This window comes from Ambystoma mexicanum, chromosome 5q, assembly GCF_040938575.1.
Source record: "Ambystoma mexicanum isolate Mex_15411 chromosome 5q, UKY_AmexF1_1, whole genome shotgun sequence".
Lineage (NCBI taxonomy): Eukaryota > Metazoa > Chordata > Amphibia > Caudata > Ambystomatidae > Ambystoma > Ambystoma mexicanum.
The window spans coordinates 1,053,950,502-1,053,972,336 of NC_090933.1; the positions used below are offsets into that span (position 1 = coordinate 1,053,950,502).

Genomic DNA, 21,835 nt, shown 5'->3' on the forward strand with positions numbered 1-21,835 from the left:
AAACCCCTTCTCTTACACCGCCGGCAGGGTTTGTTAGTCTGCAACATTGTCATGGTTCTAACACCAGAATGCTTAAGCCCAGATTCTTAGGACACTTGTGTTAATGATCAACGTTAACTGTCCCTTCTCAGGAATGTCACTGAAACAACAAGCTATTACACTTGCAATATAGTGCCCCTTTATAATCCTAAAACAGGAACGCAGAATGTTCACAGTTTTATTTACCATTTATGATATTTTTTTCCATTGTAGAAAGTTAAAAGTAGTATAGTCAAACAAGCAATTTCCAACATAAGCAATAATGTACTGAGATTTTGGACCGAATAGTGCATGTATCATGGCAAATGCTTTGTCGGGTTCCAAGTCATGTTATCACTTGTTTAGCTTTCATATGAAAACTTTTTTTTTTTAATGATGTCTTTATTCTTTGTTTTTTCTTTTAACGTCTATTTGGGTTTAGAGCGTTAAATTAATAGGGAACATATTTGAGCCTGTGTTCTATCAAACTATGTATTAATTTTTAAGTTATGTAGAAATTAACGGTTTCTATTTTTGCTAAAGTTTCTACCCTTCGATTCGAGTTTTTGCAGCCCCATTTCTTCTGTACATTATTCTTTAGTACAAACTAAGAACTGCTTTTGTGTAAATTAGTCGAAGGTCAAACCCTAGGTCTACAGGGCTCGAACACAACCAGGATATTGCAAAGTGGTTTAACACAGTAGGGACAGATCTGGCCTTATTTTAGTTCTAAGGTCTAGAACCTCAAACAAGATTGCAGGATGGAGCAAATAGTAGAAGTTATGATATCTTGCGTAAACTTGCAATCTGTAAACCAATGGACCACATACCACTAGACTCATGTGGCTTAGCAGATATCATTCGGACATGAATTTTACTCCGATGGTCAGAGGAAATCCAACAAACTATCATAGTAGCCATTTTCCAGCAAACTAGCAAATCTCCTAGGTAAATTATAACCAGAGAAATAGGCAACAAAGATAAACCACCATACAAAATCCTCAACTACATTTAGACTGAATAAGAAAGGATTAGCAATACTAGCTTGAGAGAAATGTTACAACACGGCGTGAAGGCAGCTTTATAACCCCAATAGATTTTCAAGGTGCCCTGGAAAATCAACAATGCACTCACTATGTCGGTTGACAACTATGGAACAAACAAATGTCATGTATGCTTATTCATGCCATGTCAATGTTCCCTTTTAAAGAAGGTCAGGAACCCTTCCTGGAACACTGCGTGATCTTATTTCTCTGGGACTGGATCTATCCAGGGGTCTCTGCTTTGTACCCATGTTCGGATCCTTGGTCTTGTAGAGGTTGGGTCGGTCTGGGAGAGGCCTGTATAGGGCTAAACAGATTCTCAAACCCCCTGATGGGCCTACCCCAGATGGCAGCCCCAGAAAAAAAGGGGTAAACCCTTTTTGGGAAGAAAACCCTGATCAAGTTCTTGACTCTCGTAGTGAAGATTGAAGGCGATATAAATGATCCAATTCAATAATCCAATAGCAACGAGGGATTTGGAATTCAGAAGGAAATACTGGGACAAAAGTTCAAAGCAGGATTCAAGGAAAGCAGCAAAAACAAAGGGGGAGGCAAGCAGGAACAAAAAGCAATTCAACGAAGAAGCTGAAAGGCACGACGCTTGGGAGAGTAAAGGAGAGCAGCCCAAAAAAAAGGGGGGAACCCCTTTTTGGGAAGAAAAGCCCCAACAAGTTCTTGCCTCTCGTAGTGAAGATAGAAGGCGATATAAATGATCCAATTCCATAATCCAATAGCAATGAGGGCTTTGGAATTCAGAAGGAAATACTGGGAAGAATAACAAGGCAGGATTCAAAGAAAGCAGCAAAATCAAAAGGGGGAGGCAAGCAGGAACAAGAAGCTGAATGTCAGGACGCTTGGGAGAGTGAAGGAGAAGCTGCAAGGCAGAATGCTCTGAAATGTGTAGGCAGAAAATGCAGGAGTACAGGGTTAGTGAAGACTGGAAATAAGGAATCACGAAGAACACAACTAGCGTACTAGCAACCGTGAACGTTGCTATATGAGTAACGGACTACTCGTACCGATAATACGGCTTCCGGGATCTTAAGTGTGATGACTTACACATTATCAGTAGTTTATGAGAGGAAAAAGAACCGACGACAGGACAGTTAACCTGCAGTCGCCGTCTGAAGGCAGATCGTGCCCCAGCGGGCCCCCGATAACCAGGAACCCTGATAACATGAGCTTTTAGAAACAGACTATCAGGCGAACATTGGGCAGCCAACAGAATAAACAGTGAAAACGTAAAGCAGACATTTCACTGCAGAAATTTCAGCACAACATGTTATCAGTTAGGAATTGCACAGACAGGACATTTTCGCTTACAGATTTTCAAAAACAGTTTAAAATCACAGATCGCAAGTAAACGTCCAAATAAAACCAGTAAATAAACATGTATACTCACGGGGGCTCCAGGGCTTCAAGTTCCTTACGACATACATTCAGTGGTACTTTACTGAATGACCAGGACTCTGAGTCTACAAGCTGTGCGATATGATTTAAAAGTTTCATCTCATAATCAAATTCAAGAAGCCTCCAGTATCCTGTCAAAATAAAGTGTTCAGGTCAAGTTTATTGTACGCACACCTTAAAACGTATGAGGTAATGGTAGTTTATGTGCATTAAAATCTGATCCCCAATGTAAGGCGCTCAGAACAAAAATTCCTATATATGGACGGTATGCTTTTGCAATTTTGAGTAATGGTCCAACAAGATTAACAGTGGCTTCAATCTATGCTCCTAATACGGGTCAAGATGTTTTAAAAAAAATAATAATTTATTGCATAATTGGAAGACTTCAGCGAGGGGGAAATTATACTCTTAGGAGATTTCAATATAGCCTGGGACACCCTGCGCAATCGGAGCTTGGCTACCAGATCGACGCATCTGGCACCTTCTAAAATATTAAAACAAAAAAATTTGCACATTTAACATTGGTGGATATATGGCCAGCTCTAACAAGAGGAAATTAAAGGATACACTTATTCAAATGTGCACCATTCTTTTTCCCTTAAGGACTACGTCTGGGTCTCAAAATCCCTGCTTGGCAGGGTCACCCATGTCGCCCGTCAGCCAATCACGATCTCGGACCACGCACCATTGATTATAGATACTGATATTGCAGTGGAAACTCAGAGGGTGTGTTCCTGGCGATTGCCTATTGAGATACTTCAGGACTTGGTTAGAAGAGGAAAAATTGATAGTAAAATAACGGAATTCTTTGATCTGAATCAAACGCAAGATAGTTCTGCGAATACAACTTGGGACGCGTTCAAGGCAACAATACGCTGTACCTTTATTGCAGAGGCAGTTTACATACGGAAACAAAAAGTAGCTTTCGAAATCGAACTTGAATCAGAACGCCAACAAATAATGAGGAAAATGGAAACAAACACAGGCCCGGCAGTTCTAAAAGCACATAGAACATTAAAGGGTTTAAATTTCTTTTGTATTTTCGCCAGTTTTATGTTAAAGCTAACAGGGCAGACAGCTTATTAGCCAGACAAGTTTCGCCAAAAAATAGCTTTGCTAACCATTGAGTATATTAAATTGCCAGAAGGGGATTTAGCAACGGAACCCTGCAAATTAATTCGCAATTTCATTTCATGCGTTCTATTTGAATGTATCCTGTACAGAAGGCCCAGATGAACAGTCTCAGTTATCGTATTTAGAAGCAGTTAACCTGCCCTGTATCCTGACGATAGACCAGGATTGTCTCGAAAAGGATCTCTCATGAAGAAGTGCTAAGGGTCAAATTCGCTACCTCCAAATAAAAGATGGTTATAAAAAACATTCCTGCAAGCAATAGTACCAAGGCTTGTGCACCTCTATAACTCGTTCACAAGGTCGGGATGCATTTCTCCCACTATGGAGGAGGCAATGATAATCTTATTCTTGAAGCCCGGGAAGGAACCTGGAAGGTGCGGATCCTATCGCACCATCACACTTCTTAATCTTGACGCCAAAATGTATTCTAAAATACTCGCTAACAAGTTAGAGGGACTACTTCCCACTATTATACACCCTGGCCAGACAGACTCATGATAATATCAGGCGTACCCATCACATTCTGGACAAGTGGGGAAAAGAGATGTGTCAGAAATTTTGCTTTTGCTAGATGCTGAAAAAGCTTTTGACCGGGTTGAGTGTTCTTTTCTCTTTCAGGTCATGGCTACGATGGGCTTTGGCCACCAGTTCATTGCAACAAATAAAAGTAAATTATAAATTCACGATAGCTTGTCTATTGATTAACGGACAACTTTCCTCCCCCGTTGATCTTCAAAGAGGGACTAAAAGAGGGTTGTCCCATGTCTCCAATACTATAAACCATAGGCCTTGAGCCTTTTCTTGCAAGAGTCTGTCAAACGGGCGATATTCAAGGAATACAATTTGGTGGCGGGGGCTGTAGAACGCGAATTCAAGAACTATGGCTTAGTGGCAGGCTTAAAAAGTAACCTGCCCAAGTCTAAAATATTAAACTCATCTTTGTCCCCCAATGAGGTACTATCATTGCGAGCTCAAACAATTCGGATGGGCACAAATCAAATTAAGCTATTGGGGAGTGGTTATAATTTCTGATTTAGCCGGAATGTATGAAGCTAACTATCCTCCCTTATTGAAAACGATTACGAACAAGCTGGAGAAATGGGGTCCACTTAAGATTTCTTGGCTCAGACGAATTAACGTGATACAAAATAAATTCCCACGGCATTAATCTTCTTCCAAGCACTTCCAATTCGAGTCCCGGCTCCATTCTTTGAAACGCTATGCAAACATTTTTCTGCATATATATGGAATTAAAAAACTCCATGTTAGGTTCCGACTACTCCCACCAATAAAGATGGGGGTTTCCTAATTTCCCAAACCTTTACTAGGCAGCACAGCTTCAAATAGTAAAGGACTGGTGGGGTGTAGCTGCAGAAATGGAACGCACAGTAGGGGGACCGGAATTGGCTGAAATTTTATGGCTCTATAAAAACGATCGCCCCCTTAATATTCATAAAAGTAAGATCACAAGCCTAGTGGAGGATATATGGGATTTAGAGGTTAAACAATATAGACTCACGACATTTCCCTCACCTTACACACCAAAATTTCTTAATCCTAATTTTTTACCGGGCTGTGATCCCTGGGTGTTTTCCCAATGGAAACTAGCAGGTTGTCTGAAACTATGTGACATGTTCTTGGGTAGGGATCCTAAGTCCTTTACTCAATGTAAACATGATCTAGGTCTGAATTAATCGGAGCGCTTTCAATACTTCTAGGTGCGGCATTGGATTCTGGCCGCTCCAAATAAACAGGCGGCAACTAGAATTGACCACCTTTGAAAAATGCGTTACCACTGATCCAGGGAATAAAGCTCTTGTGTCAAACTTCCATTAAATAATCAATGTGACTCCCTCGAACTCACCCCCACCCCCTCCAACATACATAGATCAAAATGGCAACACTGGAGCTACAAATTACGGAAAATGTGGGTAGCTTTGGAAAGTTATCCCCAAATATACCCGCTCTATCTAAATAAGGGAATTTTGTTATACATTGTTAACCCAATGGCATTATACTCCGGCCCGCTTGCGCAAAATTAAAGCTTTTATATCGGAACAATGCTGGAGGCAATGTGGAGTAATGGAGGACTGGGGGCATGTTTGGTGTAAATGTCCTGTCTTGGTGGGGTTAATATAAGGGCTCCTGGCAGGGTCCTGATATACCCAAGGGTACATGTATAAATATCAAAGGAATCAGGATGAGAGATCCTACAAAGTGTGTGGTGCTGAACAAATCAATTTCAAAACCACATGTTTTTTTTACTTAGTTGGTTAACTAAGTAAAAAACATGTAGTCTTGAAATAAATTGATTTGTTCAGCGCCACACACTTTGTAGGATCTCTCATCCTGATTCCTTTGATATTTATATCTGTCTTGGCGGGGTACTGGGCAGAAATTGATATATGTAGCAAGCAAATATTTGGTGTATCTAAGCCTAGCTCTATGAAGCCAAATTTACTGTTGATTTTTTTTTTTTGATAAAACATTTTTTATTGTTTTAAACATTCCAAACTACACAACAACAGCTTTCATGGATTAGCATGTCCTTCCAAAATACAACCATTAATAGACCATGTATCAATCACTCATAACATTACCCCAGGTTTTAGTGCATTCCGACCATATCCCTCTTATTGCATATGACCAGGTCCAGCCGGTTCTAGGGACCAATCTCCTCCCACCTCCCCCATATCTTGTCCGCCTTAGTAGGGCATCCTCTGGCGGTATATACTCGGTGTTCTATGGTGGCACAAATGTTCATGTCTGTTGCCCATTGCTCCATCGTTGGGGACTCCGGGGCTCCCCATTTCTGCGCTATGTTGCGCTTCATCAGTCCTGCTGCTGTGTTCAGGAGCAGCTTGCCCCATTTAGTAAGTTCAGTCTCAACCGGCGCCCCCAAAATGAGAATCCTCGGGTCTAGTGGTATGCGGCACTCCAAGACATTGCCAAGTACAGTACAGCATTCACTCCAGAAGGTACGGATTTGGGGGCATGCCCACAGGGTGTGGAAGAAGGTCCCCTCCTCATCCCCACAGCGGAGACAGTTCGGATTCAAGGCTCTTTCCCATCTGTATAGTATCGTCCTGGGGTAATAGACCCTGTGCAGGATTTTTAATTGAACCAGCCGAATCCTGGAAGAGATGGCCACCTCCCGTGGGTGCATTAGTACTTGGATCCAGTCTTCTGGATCGATCACCCCTACATCTGCCTCCCATTTAGTTTTCAGGGTCGTGAGTTCCGGTGTGGCAAAGGATGTAATAGCATTGTATAGGATGGAGGTGCATTTGGTGGGGATAAGAGCTGGTAACATATTACGTTCTATTGGTGTGTAGTCCGGGACATTGGTACCTGCCGGTATGTGGTTTCTTAGGGCGTGGGCCAGCTGTACATAGTGATATCGCTCAGTATCCGGGAGTTGGAATTTTTGCTGTATAGTTTCAAACGAGGCTATGTCCCTCTCCTCAAGAATGTCCCCAACTCTCAGAATCCCAGCCCTTACCCATCGAGACCATGGTTGAAGCTTCTTTACCTCGGGCAGGTTACAATTTCTCCACAAGGGTTGTGCCACAGTTACACTATTTCCCCACCCAACAAATCTATGCGCCTGTTTCCAAACCACAATAGTATGAACCATGGTTGTTGGTGGGAGGGGTCTCGGAAGAGTTTGGTATAGCAGTTGCCACGGGTCGGTATCGTGCATGGCTGCAACCTCGGCCTTGATGTGGGGGAGCTCCCTATCTCCATGTAGCAGGTCGTTGACTACTGCCAGCTGTGCAGCCCAATAATATGTTTGGAGGCGCGGGGCTCCTATCCCACCCTCCCAAACCGATCTTTGGAGCGTAGTGAGCGCTATCCTCGGTTGACCACCCCCCCATATTAGTTCCCGAAAAAGGGATTCAACCCGCCCAAAGTCGGAGTCCGGGATCCCTAGTGGGGCATTTTGTAAGACATAGAGAAACCTTGGGAGAGTTATCATCTTAAAGAGTGCGGCTCTTCCCATGGGCGTAAGAGGAAGAAGTCTCCAGTGGTGGGCGTCATTAACGAAACGGTCAAGGACCGGTTGAAAATTGCGTAGTGTGTATTCACTCAGGTTTGTGGTCACCCAGATCCCCAAGTATCGAAAACCTTGCGGTTCTGTTCGGTACGGGCATTCCCGAGGGTCAGCCTGCACGTTGCCTTTCACCGGGAAGAGAACGGATTTCCCCCAATTGATTTTAAGCCCGCTAAGGACACCAAACCGGGCAAGCATCTGCGTCACCTTGGGGCAGGACCGAGCTGGGTCTCCCAGGTAAATCAGGAGGTCATCTGCATACAAGGAAACACGGTCCTCATGTCCTTCAGGCCATCTGAACCCCGTCCATGCAGCGTCTTGTCGAAGCCAAAGGGCCAGAGGTTCAATTGCCAGGGCAAAGAGAAGGGGAGAAAGGGGACATCCCTGTCTCGTGCCCTTTCCCAACGGGAAGGACCGAGACGACCAACCATTCACTCTGACCTCCGCTCGAGTGTTAGTGTAGAGTAATTTCACCCATTTCAGGAAGCTGTCCCCAAACCCCATGCGCTTCATGACCTCCCAAAGGCAGTCCCACCTAACCGAGTCGAAGGCCTTTTCAAAATCTACTGCCAGTAGGGCGAGAGGGGTGTCAATGATCGGGGCCCGCTCCAGCGCCAGATGGAGCCGGCGCAGGTTCATGCGCGTTGATTTGTGTGGCATAAAGCCACATTGATCCGGGTGGATCAAGGTATGGATTACTGATTGCAGCCGGTTGGCAAGGAGCTTCGCAAGAACCTTGGCTTCGCTATTAATTAACGAGATAGGCCGGTAAGAGGCGCACTGCTCCGGGGGCTTATCGGGTTTGGGAATGACCACAATAGTGGCTTTACATAGGTCAGGTGGGAGGGTGCCCTGGTCGCGGGCACCAAGAAACATCCTGTATAGGGGGGTCGCCATTTTATTCCCTCCAAGTCTTTGCCAGGTCTCGGCCGGGAAGCCATTGGGGCCCGGTGTTTTCCCTGTTTGGAGTTGCGCTAGGGCTTCGGCTATCTCGGATTCAGCGAGATCCGAATCCAGCTCCTCCCGTTGTTGTGGTGTCAGAACCGGGAGTGTAATCTCATCCAATAGGGTCGGGTCGAAAGGTGCTGTCGGGGCTCGGTAGAGTTCCGCGTAGAACTGGGCAAATGCTTCTGCTATGTCCGCGTCCGTCTGATACCCAACTCCATTTGGGGCAACTATCTCCCTGACATGACGTCTCCCCTCCTCCCTCCTCTCCAGCTAGGCCAGCATCTTGCCCGCCTTGTCTCCCAGCTCGTATATCCTCGCTCTGGTGTCCCAGTGAGCCTGTTTGGCATTATCTAGCATGATATTTCTGAGGGTTTCTGTGGTTTGTTTGAGGAACCTTTGGGTCTGCGGGGTGGGGTCAAGTATATGCGTGCTTTCGGCCTGGACCATTTCAGCCTCTGCCTCTACTATTTTTTGGAGTCTCTCCCGCTTTTTGTTTGCTACCCAGGAGATGATCTCCCCACGCAACACCGTTTTATAGGCCTCCCACACCACCACCGGGTCATCCACTGCTGGTATATTTATGTCAAAGTATTCATCAGACCGCTCCGTAAGGCGGTCTACCAACTCTGGGAAGCCAAGGTGGTAGCTGTTTAGCCTCCACGTTCTAGGGGGGGTTACAAAGTGTGTTCGTATTTCAATCAATAGGGGGGAGTGGTCCGAGATTCCACGAGGGAGGTATTCAGCAGATATTGCCCTATGTAGGTCTGTGTTCGGGACCAGGAGGTAATCAAGTCTAGAGAGGGAGCCATGTGCTCCCGAGTGGAATGAGTAGCCTCTATCCTGGGGATGTAATTCGCGCCACACATCTCGGAGGCCCAAGGCAGACACAAAGTTGGAGAGTTTCGTGGGAGCATCTGGGTTACGCCCTCTAAGATGGGTACGATCCATAGCATTGCACATGACGTCGTTAAAGTCTCCCCCCAGGACCCATCGATCTGGGTGGTGTGTCCCCAGGAGAGCGGTGACATCCTCCAAGAGTCCCTGGCCCAGTCCGGGTGGGGAATATATTGATACAATGGCCAGCGTTTCGCCCCAGAGTGTACCTAGAATGAGTACATAGCGACCCCGTGGGTCCAATTCCACCACCTGTGGGGAGAACGGGAGCCTTTTGTGTATAAGAATAAGGGTGCCCCTGGATCCCATCGTGTACCCTGCATGGAATGCGGTCCTGTAATTTGTTCTCTGAAAAAAGGTGCAGTGTGTTCCCGCTAGGTGCGTTTCCGATAGTAGGGCCAAATCGGGAGAATGCCTATTCAACAGCTGTTTAATCAGGCGTCTTTTAATCCCAGAGCCCATTCCGTTCACATTCCAACTAAGCAGCTTAAGGGACCTGGGGCGATCGGGTGGGGGTGGGTGTGCTTGTGGGTGTGTCATCTAGAGCTTTCCGTTAAAGGACGCGCAGGGTGTTTGGGTCGGGAGAGCTGCCTCCCCTTGGTGTGTCTGTTGGGGATGTGGTTCCAATACATAGTACAGCAGGGTGTAATGTACAGCGGACTGTTCTCAGGTCTGTGGTTGGGCGTGCTATGAATCCGAGCTAACAAAACAAAATTAAAACTTTCCCTTTCTCTTTCTTCCCCCACCCTATACTCCACCCCAACTTGAAGTACCTGTCGCCCAAACATACAAATACAACCGACTGTCAGGGGACAGTCAACTCATCAACCCAGGACTATTCCTCAAGTGGTATAACACTACTCAGTCCTAAGTTGCCTTGTTCCGGCCGTGGGGGTTGCGTGGACCGGGCCGTCAGTTACACAGACATCGGGTTCACAGTTAATTTGCTGTTAGCATGGACTAATAACATGGCGCCAGGGCTCAAAGCGTAACTGCGAGTGGGTACCTTATTCTCCATTTCAGTCATTATCCCTGTTTGGCTGTGCCTGGGGTTGGTGCTGCGGGGGTTCAGGAGGTGCCCTGTCCCGCCTTGGGCGATTCCTACCGTTACCCTCTCTTCCGTCTGGCCTCCAGTCGCCCTCCAGGTGTCTTGCTGCCCAGTTCCAAGCTTCAGCTGGGTCCGTGAAGTGCACAGTTGTTCCATTAAAGTATATCTTCAGCTGCGCCGGGAATAGGAGTCCGTATTTTACGTTGAGGGTCTGGAGACGTTTTTTGAGAGGGCCAAAGGATTGTCTGGCTCTTTGCACTTCTCTAGTGAAATCCGGGAAAAAACCTATTCTGGAGCCGTTGAACGTTATAGTGCTCTTGGCTCTGGCCATTTGGAGTATTGCGTCTCGGTCTCTATAGTTCAGCAGTTTCGCAATCACTGTGCGGGGTGGGGCACCTGGGATTTGCCTGCCAGTTGGCATTCGGTGGGCCCGTTCAATTGAAAAGAAGTTCGACAAGGTCTTGGGGGCAAAGATGTCTGCGAGCCATTGCTCTAGAAACAGTTCCATGCTTGCTCCTTCCGATTTCTCCGGCAGACCGAGGATCCGAATGTTGTTTCGTCTCGCTCTGCCCTCCCCCTCTTCCACTCTTTCTTCCAATGCTCTGAGGCGAGCTAGCGCTCCTGACATTTGCTGGTTCATCGTCCTTACATTGTCCTCTGTTTCTGATATTCGACCCTCGGCTTCTCCAGTGCGGGCTGTGAGTTTTTGGAGGTCGTGGCGTAATAATGACACATCTGCGCTGATGCCATCCATCTTCTTTTCCATCGAGGTTCTCGAACTTGCTATGGCGTTCATGACATCCTTCAGCGAAATGTTCTCCTCCGTTTCTGGTGTTGCGGTAGTACCGGGTTGTTCCGGCGGGAGGGCTTGGGCGGGGGTCGCATACTGTTCTATTTTGCTCTGCGTTGTCGTGCCTCTTGCCTTATCCTTACCCATATCTGAAGGTGTCTAGTGGGCCTCGGGAGATTGGCCCCACTCACGCACTGTTGATAAGGCTTTGCGACGTATGCTTCTTGAGGCTGTTTGTAGGGCGGGCAGGTGCGGCACCCCGTTCCGGAGCTGGTAGGATATGGTGGCGCCCAACGGTTGATGAGTGGGTTTGCCTCTACTCCTCTATTGCCGCACTGTGTGCTTGATTGTTGGCCTCTCGTTGTGGGATTGCTAAGAGGTCAGTCCACAGGTTGCGTTCCAAGCACCAAGCCTCAGGTCACTCAGTGGCTTGGTGCGTCGTCTCCGGCGCCTCGGTGCCGCTCTCTCCACTCCGATCCCCAGAGTCCCAACCTTCCGCCAGCTCTATCCCGCGGGCCGGGGTACGGAGTCAAGGCTGCCTCCAGTGAGACAGCGCTCCCGCGGGGGCCGGGCCCCTGTGCGCCCGAAAACACACAGCTGGATGTGGTCTCTAGGAGCGGGGCCGCCTACCTTCTCAGTTGCGGGCAGCTCCCGCCGTGTGACTCGTTCCACGGGTTCGTGTCCCGCCTTCGCCCTCCAGCTGGTCCAGCCGGTCAGGGTGTCTGCCTCTCCGGTGGTCAGGCGCATCCACGAGGGGGTGCGGGGGGTTGGATTCGTGTGCGCTCGGAAGCACACGGTGTGATGTGGCCGGCAGTGGGGACCGCCTACCTTCCCAGTCGCAGGCGGCTCCCACTCTACGATTCGTTCCGCCCGGCAGGAGTCCACGATCTCGTCTCTCCCCTCCGCTCTCCGCTTTCCGTTTTCCGTTATGGTTCTGCGCGGCTGCTTCAGGCCCCAGCGGGGCAGGGTGTCTACCTCCTGCAGTTGGCGCCGTATTACGCTTCCTCTTCTAGGCCGCTGTTCCGGCGGCCATCTTGTCCGTTGCCGGCGTCTCGGGCTTCTCGGACCAATTGCTCCCGACTGGAGCTGCGGTTCGGGTCGGTATTATGCCGATTTGAGCGCCCAGGGTTCCGCTGCGCCTGGATATATTTTCCGCCGTTGTGGTGCCCGAATTACAGGATATTTCCAGGATTTTGGCTGACGGCCGCGGGAGCTCCGAGGGATCACGTCCTCATCCCGTGCTCGCTGGCCACGCCCCCCTTACTGTTGATTTTAGAACCAAACATGCAACTTAACTCAAAACAAAAATGTATAATCTTCGTTATGTTACAACTGGTCGCACGGCTAGGAATAGCACAGAAGTGGCAGTCTAAAGATCCACAGCGGTTTGCCGATTGGCTATTTTGAATTTGGAACTTTGTCGCACTTGAATGGATCACCTATACGATTCAAGGAGATCAGGAGAAATTTTCACAAGACTGGTCAGAGGTCCTGGGATTTTTACAAACTGACTTCAAACTTCGTTATTGCCCTCAACTTCTGTGTGTTCCAAGCATTCATTGACTTTTTGAAACTCGCACATCTATACCATGTACATGATATAGGGGGGTGGGGAAGGGAAATGTGTTACTGTAAAAAATGTGACATGACAAAAAAAAAAAACTGTCCCCTGATTTGACAAATGATTATGGTTACTGAAACTGTATTTTTCATTTGCATTGGCCCAGGTTTTTCTTCATGGCTTTATTTAAATATCCAAGTAACTTCTTTTCGGGGTCCAGAACATCGACCACTTTACGGTCATCAGGGATCTTTTTGTTCTTGTAAGATGCTCACAATTGTAATTTGTAGAAGATTTTGTAACTCTAGTAGACTGAACGCAAACCTTCTACAAAATTACGTTCTCCCCAAGAATTTACTAAGAGGGTTGTTACAACTAAGAACATTTTCAGTTTGGTCCAATATTCACATTGAAATGGGCTGAGTTTTACAGTATACCTTTTGTGGTAGCAAATAAATTTAAAAATTCCACCAGATCTAAATCTGGAGTATTGACACCACACAGCAAGGCATACAATAAGCAGTTTGCTATGCAATTCTGTAGGTTTTCTAATTAAATTGAGACTGGTGTAGCAGAGCTAGCTACTTAAATTACCATTTTCGATGAAAGCACAGGTCACTCTGCATTCCTTTCTTGACCTCTAATCTCTCCAGCCTCTTCTCTCTGCAGGTGCAAAGGGGCTAACAGAGAGAGAGTGCAGAAGAAATCATCCCCTCCACAACAATTACGCAAAGGCCTGTGTTTGAGTGCAAGGCAAACTTCTTTTCAAACAACTGCAAATCAGAAGTAATCCAAATGATACTTTCATTAAGCTAACTATATCCTGCTTGGCAAAGACCAGTATGTGTTAAAGACCGTCCTGCAATTCCATTCCGAACAATGTAAGTTGATGCATAATGCATAATTACAGAAATATTGATAAATCATTCCATCCAGTCTGTACATCACAGATCTACTGCAATACCATGCACTGTAGTTAGCCTACAGAGCTCCCTTTGCTCTATGGTTATAAGTGTATTATACATTGCCACCTGCAGGAGAGGCCGTGAACACAAGCAGAACAAGCGGTAACTGCCCGCATTTTACGCCTTCATTCTATTCTTGGAGGCGGTGTTCAAGGACATTTTTCTCCTCCACCCCTGCCCACACACCTGCGCGCCTCCTGGCTCACATCCAGATCCCGCAATTAGTCATTTCCAATTGCGGACATGTGTAATTTCTTTTAAAGGGAAGCAGGAATTCCGCAAAGCCTGGGTCCTTAAGAACAGAAATGTTTCAGCACCCCAGATGGGGATCAGAGTGCTAATAGCGATAAATACTGCTTTCATGGGCTTGCAGGACTGCTTGGGCTTGATGGCCTTTAGAGGCCCGGCCATCCCTCCAAAGTAGTATTTATCGCTATATTGAAAACCGTTGATATTGACAGGCAAGGTCCATCTTGCCCACCTGAATTTGACAATGACCCTGCCAGCCTCAACACCATACTATGTAGTCAGTCTCAGGTTATGACTTCCCTTTAACATTGTGAACTTTTTGATTTACAAAGCTTCTGAACGTCCTTACATATCAAATGATGGGTCAAGCATGCAATTCATGGACACTGCCCTGTGCAACACTGAATGTATGAACTCAGTTGCACAGATCCTTTCAATGAAAACTGTTTTCAGAGCCTTTTTAAATCGGATCTTATTTATATCCATTCATGCAGCTAACATTTACATTTTTACAGACACTCCTCTTACTTATGTCTTACTTCAGCGGTATACAAAAATGCTGTATTGTTGCTCATTGTGTGTCTTGGGTACAAATAATGTCTAGTGACGTAAACCTATTAGTTAAGCAATTTTGTTCAAATAGTGTTAAGTTTGCTAATCAAGAACATTTTAATGAGCAAAGTCTGCTAATCAATTTTTGAAAGCTAATTTATGCCTTGCACAAAGCCTAGATTTCTTACAGTATTTTTAGATTGTGGGATCTATTTAACGGGGTTCATTTTGAGTGAACAGTATGTGTTTTCTAAGCGCTCCATTAAGTCAGTGGTTTAATTTTATTCTTTATATTGCTTAAAAAAGACCTACAAAAATAAAATAAAAAATGTTTTTTTTTTTAAATCTGTGTCCTTCAAGGACTTCAATAAAACAGCAGTGTTGGCATGGTCCTTGTGCAACAACCATTTAGAAAGCAGGACATTTAAACCCCTCCCACCCCCCCTCACATGCTCTACCCTGCACCAAGTGCTATCACACTTTGTAAATGCAGGTGAGCGATTTATCCGATTTCCTGCTGGCTGGGAAAGAAAGGGCTGGCAACAGAGCTACTTCGCCAACTGCTATTGCACTTGGGAATTCACATGCACTGAGAAATAAACACCTTTATTAGATTTAGATCTCACTCTCACCCCCCTCTCCACCCTCCATTGGGAGGAACTTTCCTAAAACACATCCAGAGGCCCACACTTCAGGGAAAAATATTGTCACTTGTCATAGTTACATTGAAATCAGGCATTGGAAGTGGAAGACATCACTTACGAATTTTAGCTTGCACCTGTGATTTCTTTTCTTCCTCTATTTTTAGTATTTGGCCTAAACCTCACCAGACCCAAACTGTATAAAGGAAAACATAACCCCAAAGTCACTATAGAAGGTGAATAAAACACTCCCCATAGAAGGGAACAGGTCAAGGTCAACAGAATGGTCAGAGTGTATTAAGAAAAGGCAGAAACTCCGAGTTCAACCCCACAGGTTCAAATCCGTAAGCATTATACCTAGGAGACCTGAGGAGAGCCCAAAGAAGAGCTCCAGGAGGTAGGTTCAAGAACCCGTAGCCCAAGGAGAAGATGCAGTACAGAAGGAGGAGATAGTGATTGAAATCAACTGGGAAATGTAACCGAGACCTACCTCCACAGACCGCAGGGACACTTGAGGGCAAGTATCGTGAATAGCCCACCACCCCAGGACCAAGTACTCATGTTGAAGTTTCCTGAAAGGATTTCTCCAGGAAGGCGAACAACCTGGTGAGTGCAATGCTTCTTTTCCAGGTGCGGTTTACAGGATCAAACAGCCAGGGAAAAGATGAACATGTGCCCGTCCTAGGAGTCGGACCCACACACCAGGTGCAAAAGCAGCAGCGAGGACTCCCACAAAAAAGGAAAGGAAATCTGGTAAAGCAGGTTCCGGTAGCTAGATGAACAGAGAAGGGTAGCCTAGCCAGAGAAAATGGGTCCATGATGACAACCATGGTCCTGAATAGCACAAAGAGCATGTTGGGGTTTCAACGCCCTTCCAGGCAATGGCAGCGATCAACACCAAGGTGGGACCACGGCAGAAAGACAACAAAACTGCCTGGCAAGGGTCCCAGCACGGAAGGACTTGCACAGCCAACAAAGACAGCCAGCAGGAAGATGGAAAGGCCCAGGAAGGCTAAGGTTATCCAACAGCAGAGAATGGCAACTGGAGAAAAGCCCAGGACACAGGGTCCAGCAGGTATGGCCAGATCTGGTTCTAAAAAGGCAGCAACAACCCAACAACAGCAGAAACCTGCAGAAGGTAACCAACTTCCCATCTTCTGTGAGGATGTGAAATGAATGGACTAGGGCCAGGAACTGGTATACACTAGTTCAAGACATTTGAGAGGCATGTCTGGGCCCACAAAGACCCCATGTGTGTATAACAGCCATTTTAGGCTTACTTTGTGGTTTATCTGATGAGTCCGGTGGAGTCATCACTGATCCCCAGCCAAAGATCCCCTCCCATGTACCCAGGAGAAGGCAGCCGCTACCTGATCTTGACCCTGGAGGTGGTATTATGAGGGAGGATCCCATGGGAGGAGATGGCCTTCAGTAAGATGTTGTGACCCCATTAGGAGAGACAGTATTCTTCTCTTAATAATGAGGAAGACCCTACAAAGCCTAGTGGCAATTTACAAGTCGCTCCCATTGTATGACCCAAAGAACCCGCTCTGCAAAACTCATAGAATAACATGCACACCTCAGGTACACATGACCCACATTTAACATCCTTTGTCTCTGAAGGTTTTATACTATGGGTCCCAAGCAAAACACCATTACACATAATGCTCAACATCTGTTGCTGACAGTTTTGATTCAAACTAGTATTCAAAGCAACGCAGTTCTAAAAACTCTAAAACTCCTTTGCACTCCAACTCCCATAAAACCTCCAGTACAGGCACGCGGAAGAGCAGAAAAGAGTTAATGTGGAGCAGAAGGAACACAAAGCTAAATGTGCAGACTAGTTGCTGTCGCCGTGTCACAAATAACCACGCTGACTAATGAAAAGTCCAAAAGTGTTTATTTGATAATTTTATGGTCAGAATGGTTACTTCTGTTCTTGATTCTTTGGTGTCTAAGGAACTAGGGATGATTGGCACTAGGGTCGTCCCCTTCCTTGCTCAACTTCCCCGGGCCTGGGACCCACCTTCTGGCCCCAGGCGTCACTACCAATCGGTAACACCGACCTGTCTTCCTTCTTCTCTACACTTTGACCCTGATTCATGGAATTAATTTTGTGTAAAACGGGGATTTGCGTGCCATTCTGCCCGCAAATCTGTTTGACGAATGGGTACTTGCGGGCAGAATGGCATGCAAATCCCTGCTTTGCATGCAATTAATTCATGAATCAGGGCCTTTACGTGTTTGCCCTAAAATTATGGCTACCCGACTCCCTAGGGAACTTCTAGTTTTCCCTCTCCTATCATTGGTTAGTCTCTGGGAATAGGGAATGGTGCCTTTCACCTAGCGTCACGCACACTCCTTTCACAATCTCTCTCACTTGAACCTTTCCTGTACTGATCGCTTAATCTATTTGCCGCCCACCCCGTTACTGTCCCTCCAATCCCTCACTCTGCCTTTCCACCTCTTGATCTTACTTCCTTTCCCACTCCTATTCCTTACTGCCGCTTGTACTTCCAACTATCCCTCTACCTTGATTCCTTTACCCTCCTTCCTCTCACTCTACTTTCCCACCTCTTGCTATTACCCTCATTATCATTTCTCACTTAATGACAAACTCCCCTCCTACTCTCACACTTACTGTTACTTTGCCCGCTCTACTACTGTTCCTATTTCCCTACTACCACTACATCTCTATTACCTTTACTGCTCCAAGACACTCAGGGATATGGTGCCCTCCACACCACTCTCACGGTTAGAGAGCCCAGGGTTATGGTGTCCCGCTCACCCTCTACTAGCCCCTGTTCGACACACAGGGCCTCTCAGGGATTTTGTGCCCTGTGCACCCTTCTTGCTGCTACAGAACCCAGGGATATGGGCCCTGCTCACCCCTATACTACAGACTATCACTCATATTCTTCCTTCGCTACTCCTGCCACCTTCACTCCCAACAACTACTACTCCCAACTCCACTCTCACTCTGGGGGATATATTGACCCACTCAACAGTATTTCACCACATCACCAAGCTGCCTGTCTGCAGAAAACAGCAAATGGCTGCTCTGGCTTCCGTGCGCACCAGGACCTCAAAGCTGCGTTTTTACAGCAACAAAAATATGGCTGCACCATCCTGCCAAGCACACTTCAGGCAGGATGGAACAAGGGGACACACTGAAGGAGCATGCCAGTGTGTTCTGAAAGAAAATGGAATAAAGTGAAAAGGCAGCACTGTTTTGCTGAAAGCCCCAAATTGCCTTCAAAATGAAACTTTCACCCTTTAAAAATGCTGCTTTGACGCCAATTCCAATTCCATCTGTTCTTTCTTAAACTACTGTGATAAAAAAGGCGCTGCATGCCCAGGATATTTCATTGTGCCTCAGCAAACCCAGGCATAATTCCTGAATGACAGGCCCTGTCAAACCAACAAGGAACTTCACTTTTACTCGTACGGGAACACGTGTTTTATTTATTTCCAAAAGTATCCAAAGCTCAGCAGTTCAAAAAGTCTAACTCTCTGAGCCATGTCAGTTTCAATGTATCTGTGCTTCAGAGAAAACTCCTGCTTTCAAGAAAATGACTTTGGCTGCAAAGACCATGTGGGAATCTGATGGAGCAGCCAAACCGAATTTAAAGAAAGAAGTGATAGCTTTTCACAACACTTGTAAAAATGGGCCTTTGCAAAATTAAAGGAGAAAAATGGCCATTTAAAAAGTAAACTATTGAAGGAAAGCCTGCCATTACCTAGCAATGTGAAGGGGTTTGTGGCTCGTGAAAATATATACATGGGCTATTTTATTCCACAGGTTTGTTTTAATGCAGGACCCAACATAAGAAAATAAAAGATTTTAAGCCTCATGGGCTGGATTTGCAAGCTCCCAAAAATAAGTTATTCCACTTGGCAGCCCTGAACGAGCCCCTCTTCAACCCCCCCTCCCCCAAGAAGGGAGCCACACCATAAACTCTCAGCAGAGGCTAACACCCCACTGATAATTACAGGGTGGGAAAGAATCTAGGCTGGGCTGAACCCACTGACATTGGAGCTCCCAGGGCCAGGAAGTGTGAAGGGGGAAGGGGGCAATAAACCTTCAATCAAGCGGTAACCCCCCACCTTGCTCTGGAGGAAATGACAGTTGGTAGCAGTTGAAGGAAGAAAAAAAAAATAATCCAGTGACAAAGGACTGCCATTTGTTTCCACAGACCATTTCATATATAAACTTTAAAGACTTTTATCTCTGCAGCAAGACTTTGTAAAAATGTAAAATTTTCGCAGTGTAAAAGTGAATTTTTGGGCTTTCTTTTAAGACATGGTAAAATTCACTGACACCTTGGGGACAGAAAGGGTAAAGTATTGCGGATTCCAAGAAAAGTATCCATGTTGCAAATGTTTGTACATACATCCCTTATGATCATCCACACCCAGTATAAAGTTATAGAATTGTGATTAATATAAATCCCATTGAAAATCGTGAAAAAACTGGTAGATGGGTGAAACAAGGTCTCACGGACTGGAGGATTGGACTGCTATGTGCTGCACATAATATGTATCTTGTGTATATAATTTACTAAGAGATTGAAATTGTATAACTGTATGTTTGTGGCAAAATCGGATTTTAGTTAAAGTATCTGTGGGAGGTTTTTGGACATTGTATAACTCGCATCATAAATCTGACATTTTCCTGAAATCCAACCAGCTGAGAACGAGGCGGAGACTATCACACTTGTCCAATCCCGTTGTTAGAGGCGTGTTTAGTTAAGCTTGCCCCAGTCATATTCTTTGATGATGTCACAATGCCTTATAAATAGGAGTCCCTGACAAGACTCTAGACACACTCTTCCTGACGTTCCTCCGCTGCATTCCTGTTCCATCCATCCATCCAGACTCCAGATCCCAACTACAATGCCAAAGCATTGCTGACCCTACTCCAGGGCCCAATGCAAAACCCAAGCAGTGCTGATACTATTCCCAGCAAGGCCTCAATTCTGAAAACCCACTAAAATCCCTAAATAACCAAAGGGGAAAGCTGTGGTGTTTTTGGGAAGCATCCCGACACCACTAACCGCATGCTCGCTGCAATCCTGCCATCCACTTGACCTTTAGTATCCAGTGACTAGAACTGCCATTCCAGTCCAGTGCCATCTGGTGACCAGAACTTCCCAGCTGTTTGCCAGGCACACTCCTGTGTAATGACCAGAACCGCTGACAGTCCACTTTTAGTTTGAGATTTTTGGACTGGGAGTATCATCCCTACCCCATAGAAATACATAGTATACTTGTCTTGCATTTGTCCTTATTTCACTCTCCAAGTCATCCTATCTTTACCCTGCTAACTTGTTAAAACAGTCAGAATCATTCTTGCAACTGTGCCCTTGATTTCTAGTGCTAGCGCTCTCTCTTTAGTAATTTGGTCTTTTGTAAATCCTAAGCTATTAGTCCTATTTCGAGTGATCAGACTGGCTTCTGCCAAGGTTGGGCACTGGGGTGAGAAGGTTGAACTCGCGAATCAACCCTAGAGTTTACTGTGTCCCTCTTTGGTGGCCTAGCCTGAATACTCTAGCGTAAAGTAAAACTGTTCTTGTCACAACTGATTTCTTTTCCTATTTCACAGCTCCATTTTACTCAAAGCGCACGTTTTTAAATCTTGCATAACTTACACACTCCAAATCAGTGTATTCCACCGGTTGTTATTGAAAACCGTTTGGGCAATTTCAGGCGGGAATTGCAAAATTGCAAAGTTTCCAACGCGTCATTTTGCTGCAATCCGTTTTAAACTTTCCACTCATTTTCGAGCTGTATGCTTTTGGTAATCCATTCTTTGTGATAACGGTCTTTGCATTGTTGCTTTAGTGAGGAATTATATTTGCTTCAAAGTTTTTAACACACATTAATTATTTATTCGTCCCTTTCCGAGTGTCATTTAATAAACATTGCAAGGGGTTTAAAATCCTTTTTTCTCTCTTATTTGGGGAGGCAAGGTCAGGTTTGGATTCCGTTCCCTGTTCCTTATTCCCGGTTACCTGCTGTTAGGCAGAAACCTGTGCAGTTCCCTTAGGGACCACTGCAAAAGGCTTAAGACTACAGGTGTTGGCAGTAAACCCAATTGGTAGCAGTGTCTACCACCCAGATTTACCTGGTAGCTGTGGCTGAGCAGTCAGACTTCTCTCAAGAAGAGTTAGGCAGTATATAGAGTATACACATTAGGTACAACAATACAGTAGCACAAGCAAACACTGACCAGAGCTTTGGTATAAAAGTATATAATTATTTAAAAACACACTTGTAAAAATACACTGGCACTAATATGTCAAGCAAGTTCAAACAGTCACTAGAAATATATACACCACCCCGATTAATTATTCGACAAGTCTTAGGAAAAGAACACCAGTTATTAACAATACAGGGGTGAGCGCTTAACCAAGATGGCACTCCAATAATTATTTAAAAAGGGAGGGAAAAGGCAGAATTAGGAAAGCACACAATACCAACACTTTTAAAAGAACCACAGCAAGTCAAGAAAGGCAGAGTCTACTG

At 45.7% G+C, this 21,835-nt stretch overlaps 1 protein-coding gene across 2 annotated transcripts in view; it reads right to left on the reverse strand.

The window, feature by feature from the left end:
• DSCC1 (DNA replication and sister chromatid cohesion 1) overlaps positions 1-21,835 on the reverse strand; it is a 332,122-nt gene that overhangs the window by 164,018 nt on the left and 146,269 nt on the right. For both annotated transcript variants that reach the window (XM_069621553.1, XM_069621554.1), the window contains exon 5: positions 2,464-2,602. In XM_069621553.1, coding sequence (XP_069477654.1) covers positions 2,464-2,602 — 139 coding nt within the window. The remainder of the gene's footprint in view (positions 1-2,463; positions 2,603-21,835) is intronic.